This window comes from Zophobas morio, unplaced genomic scaffold, assembly GCF_036711695.1.
Source record: "Zophobas morio isolate AGI-343-1 ecotype UQ-CSIRO unplaced genomic scaffold, CSIRO_AGI_Zmor_V1 ptg000020l, whole genome shotgun sequence".
NCBI classification, from domain to species: domain Eukaryota; kingdom Metazoa; phylum Arthropoda; class Insecta; order Coleoptera; family Tenebrionidae; genus Zophobas; species Zophobas morio.
In genome coordinates this window covers 2,822,463-2,827,720 of record NW_026972125.1, presented here as the reverse complement: position 1 = coordinate 2,827,720, position 5,258 = coordinate 2,822,463, and the positions used below count along the sequence as shown (strand labels likewise).

At 39.2% G+C, this 5,258-nt stretch overlaps 1 protein-coding gene across 1 annotated transcript; it reads right to left on the bottom strand.

Annotated features, from left to right (window-relative positions):
- Positions 1-647: 647 nt before the first annotated feature.
- Positions 648-2,111, bottom strand: LOC135131382 (uncharacterized). The gene is made up of 2 exons (XM_064059062.1): positions 2,029-2,111; positions 648-1,942 (listed from the first exon to the last, which is right to left on the bottom strand). The coding sequence occupies exons 1-2, from the start codon at positions 2,047-2,049 to the stop codon at positions 794-796; spliced, it is 1,170 nt and encodes a 389-aa protein (XP_063915132.1). The 5' UTR covers positions 2,050-2,111; the 3' UTR covers positions 648-793.
- Positions 2,112-5,258: the final 3,147 nt, after the last annotated feature.

The following is a 5,258-nucleotide window of genomic DNA, read 5'->3' as shown; positions in this document are numbered from 1 at the left end:
AGCCGCTTAACAACTCAATTACAAGACGTAAACTGGGTTAACAATGTTATTGTATGAAGATGCGAACTGTAGCTTTCCAAAGCCAAAATCCATCATTTTCGTTCTTGATTTTCGCCAAATCTCACCGCAATAAACCTCGACTCATCTTTAATAAACTTCTAACGAGTCTTCCCATAATTGTTTCCTCGACTATCTCCTCTGAGACGCTCGCCGCCCCTCAATCACATGATAATTACAACGGAAATGCGAATTTCACGTATCTCGCCATCTCATTATCCTGTCGTGTGTAATCCTCCTCAGTCGAAGCGCAACTTTCTACATTATCTGGCGATGATGCATACAAATGTAAAAAATCGACCTCCTGTAATCCACGCTGACCATTAAACATTCCATTATTGAAATTTCTAATCTGACGTAACTGCGCATTCTTCGGTAATAAACCAAAATCGGTGTTACCACACAGCAAAGCGACGCCGTCGGCCTTCGTTCTTAGAAAGCTGCGCCAGCTTTGAAGAGCGTACCTTGATCTTGGGAGTGAAAGTGGCCGCATGCTGGAGCCACCATGAAATTGAAAACATAGATGAGGCGGTTGGGTTACGCAACCGGAGAAAGTGAGGAATTTTTACGGACTGAAACCCCGCTTAGAAAAATTCGGTTTATTGTACTTAGAACTAAACAAATAACAATATAAAAGCTTAAAAATAACAAGAATCAACTCACTGGCGAACCTGATATATACAGCATTTGTACTAGAGGATAAGAATTATGTACAGAAAACTAGAGAATAACGAGATCAGTCCCAGCCGTGGTGGTCGTGGTGGTGGACCGCCACCCAGACCTTCTCCCAGATGGGTTTCGAGACCTTCTTCCAGGCTGGGACCTCGATGCTCTTCCACACCGGAACGGAAATCTTCTTCCACACGTCCTTCCAGATTTGCTTCTTCTCGGTGACCCAAACCTGTTTCTTTTCGGTGCGCCAGATCTGGACCTTCTCGTGCTTCCAGATCAGCTCTTTCTTCGGGACCCAGATTTGCTTCTTTTCCGTCCTCCAGATCTGCTCTTTCTTCGGAATCCAGATTTGTTTCTTTTCGGTTCTCCAGATCTGCTTCTTTTCAGTTCTCCAGATCTGCTTCTTTTCCGTCCTCCAGATTTGTTTCTTTTCGGTTCTCCAGATTTGTTTCTTTTCGGTACGCCAGACTGTCTTCCAGTCGGGTTTCCACTCTAGTTTTTTCTTCGGAATCCAGATTTGTTTCTTCTCGGTTCTCCAGATCTTCTTCCATACAGGTTTCCAGACGAGTTTCTTCTTCCACAGGTCGTGTGCAGTGTATTCGCTGCCGTGGTGATCTTTGCCCAAATAGTGCTCTCCAGGGATGCCCTCCTTTACCCATTCCGGCACCCAGATTTTCTTCCAGTCGGGAACTTGGATTTCTTTCCAAGCGGGTACTTGGATTTCTTTCCAAACGGGAATCCAGATTTGTTTTTTGTCCGGGACTTGGATTTCTTTCCAGTCGGGGACTTGGATTTCTTTCCAGTCCGGCACTTGGCGCTCCACCCAGTCCGGTACTTGAATTTCCTTCCAGTCTGGAACTTGGATTTCTTTCCAGGCGGGAACTTGAACTTCTTTCCAATCAGGGACTTGGATTTCCTTCCAAGCGGGGACTTGAGTTTCTTTCCATATCGGTTTCGTTATGGTCTTCCAGTCTGGAACTTGGTGCTCTTTCCAGATGGGTACTTGTATCTCCTTCCAAGCGGGTACTTGCGACTTCTTCCATTCTGTTTTCCAGATGAGTTTCTTTTCGGTTTTCCAAATCTTGACCCATTCCGTCTTCCAGACTAGTTTCTTGCTCCAGTAGCCTTCGGGTTCATGGTGGGATCTTTTGACGCGCGAGAGACCAGCAGGGACGCTTCCGATCGGGGCAACGAATACGCACCCAAGGGTGACCTTGAAACAAAAGAGATTACCATGAGGGTCGAACAATTACCTAGGGTTAGTAATCCGTTATCACGTCACTATCACTAAACACTAACCAAGAGTGCCCAGCACTTCATTTTGATGTCCCCTGTTTCCGGGGTAGTGCGGCGGTAAACGCTGTTGATTTACTGAAGTCCGTATCACAGTGTTCACGTTTTATACCGGGCAATCTTTTGCATTACTTTCCCCCCAAATAGTCAAGAGCTCGACGCTTTTGTGAGGGGGGCGGCGTTTTCAGGTACCACTTTCTTCTCAAGGTGGGATCGTGACTACACTTCCTACCGTTTGCCTTTTTCTCGATCCTCGCACTTCCGATTTATTTTTGCCGATAATCGGAGCAGAATCCGAAGGTTAAGTCAAGTTTAGGTTGCGCAACGCTTTCTTCGCGGAAAACCGCCTCCATTTCGGGCAATTCGCAGATTAGCGCATTGTTAGTCGTACCCGAGATAATCATCTGCTTGGATTTTCACCATATTGTGTGCACCACAACGGGACGCATCCAGACTTTCTAATGTGACTTAATTAAAGCCACCAGCGCAATTACAATCTGGCATTTTTCGGCAGCCTGAACCCGGACCACGCACCGGAAAGTACCATTTCACTGATTGCGATACGTATTGACACATTGACGGTACTACCGTGCTTTTTTCGCAGCCGAAGAAAGCACGCTGGACGATTAACATAAACACAATCGAGAGAAATTATTTACAGTCGGATCATTAATCCGGTAACGAGAGTTAAATTTGAGGAAGCTCGCCGGAAGGGCGGATCTGGAAAGAAATTAGAGCGAAGTTGCGACATCTAATTTTTTCTCGAGATTGATTAATTAGGCGAAGAAAGTTGGGTTAGATTTGGTTTTTAAATATTCAAGATCAATGTTGAGACATTGATGGCGAGAGGAATATTTAAAAATATGCAAAGCGTGCAAGGTGTTGGTTTCTGCGGACTTATCGCGTGTGGAAAATGAATGGTACTTGGAGCGTGGAAGTAGCTATTATGTGGGTTTGTTGGTACTAATTAACGCTTGAATAAGATTTGCTAATTTTGTAATGGTACAGGTGCCTAAATGTGGGCGCGGAAGTACTGTTTTTAAACATAATTTTAGAATTGTAGTATCATTTATAAACAAACAAAGTAATAACAATGCGCTCCTACGGAGAAAACCTGTTCAGCTCACGCGTTTACGATTTTTGTGAATATGAGAACGCACTTTAATAAAAAAGAAAGGTTATGTGTTAATCGACGTCATCTGATATTATTACTGTAATAAGAAAATTTCTAATTGGAAAGTTATGCTCAAAAACGAAGTACACGTGTTGTGATAAACTTAATGACATTCAGCAATTATGTGTACTATTTTTCCTTGTTGGGGTCGTACTTATTTCAAAAGTATCTTTGAGATATTCGAGAACGCGGTTCAACACTAACCCGTCAAGGATGTCACTCACAACATTACATTTCAGTATTTTCAACGCCATATTGGTGCATTGTGTAAAATGTTGTTTAATCGGGTTTTTACCATATAACACAGTCGCAGTAGACGTAAAAGCATCCAGACGGGTCCACTGAAGATCTAGGGAGAGGGAAGTGTCAGGCAATATTTTATGTACGACGATATTCGATTGCCAATTCAAACCCTATTTGTTGATCCCGCTGTATAATTTTAATTGTAATTCTAGCGACTAACAGTATTCTGACGGATTAGACAGAACTAATCAGGAAGTGTTTGATTTGAAAGTTATGCACCAAAGTCATATTTATTTAAATAATTGCATTTTTATTGACAGAAGTCTGACTGTTTTGGTATTTTTAAACAGGAAGCGTGTATTTGGAGAAGAAATTTTGACACCTTACCTTAATAAATGCGAAAAGAATTCAACACCAACTTTGCAATTTTGAACACAGGGTCATTAATTTCCAAATTGTCCCTCTCATTTTTTCTTAGAGAAAATTTTTGTTTTTAATAATTTTGGAGAAATTGTTGCTGACTTAACCTGACCTGACCTGACTTAACTTAATCTGACTTGAACTAACTTGACATTACCTGTAGAGAACTGAGTGTATGTGACCTAATCTGAGCTGAACTGACCTAATGTGAGCTGATTTGACTTGGTTTTACCCAATCTGGCTAGAATATATAGATAAATCTAATCTTTTTACTTTCCGAACGTATCGTCAATTTTATGTTTTTTGGACGTCTTATGACCCCTAGAGTACGAAAAAATAGGTCTCCTGTTTGTCGTCTGTCAAATTTTACACGTATGTTAGGAATATCGTGTAGATGGTGAAATGGTAACCAAAACCTGGCTAAACAACTCAATCAACAACAAAAATTGTGTAACAATGAAACTGTAAACCAAAATAAAAATTACAAAACTGAAAATAGAGAAAGCGAAAAATTATAAAATCGAAAAATTGCAATAAATTGAAGAAATGGAAACTTGTTAAAATGAAATGAAAAAGTGAAGAAATGAAGAACTGAAAATTTTAGAGGTGGAAAAATCGATAAATTTAAAAAGCAAAACATTGAAAAACAAAAAATTAAGATATCCAGAAAATAAAAAATGGAATAATTGTAAAATTAAAAATTGCAAACCGAAAAATTCAGGAAATAAAAATTGAAAAATCGAGAGAACAGTCAACAACGAGATCAGGTCATCTGAAAAATTTAATAGTAAAATTGAAATATTTAGAGATCGAAAATTGAAAAGTTGAATACTAAAAATTGGACTATTTAAAAATTGTATAACAAAGAAATTGTAAACCAAAAGAAAAACTGCAAATCGAAAAATTTTAGAAGTAAAAATAGGAAAAACCGAGAAACTGAAAATAGAGAAATCCAAAAATTGCAAATCAAGAAATTGAAGAAATGGAAACTTGTAGAATTGAAATAAAAAAGTGAAAGAATGAAGAACTGAAAATTTCAGAGGTGGAAAAATCGAGAAATTTAAAAAGCAAAACACTCAAAAGTAACAAAATTAAAATATCGAGAAAACGAAAAATAGAATAATTGTAAAATCAAAAATTGTGAAGCAAAAATTCAGGAAATTAAAAATTGAAAACTTGGAAAATCAAAAGTTGAAAATTGAGAATCTGGAAATATAGAAATTGGAAAATCTGGGGTCCGCCTAGTTTTGTTTTCTCGACACCTTATGATTCCTAGACTTGGAACAAATAGGTCTCCCATTTCCGTCTATTTGTCGTCGATCTGTCGATGTTTGTCGTCTGTCGTCTGTCAAATTTTGCACGTATGATAGGAATATCGTATAGATGGTAAAATGCTAAT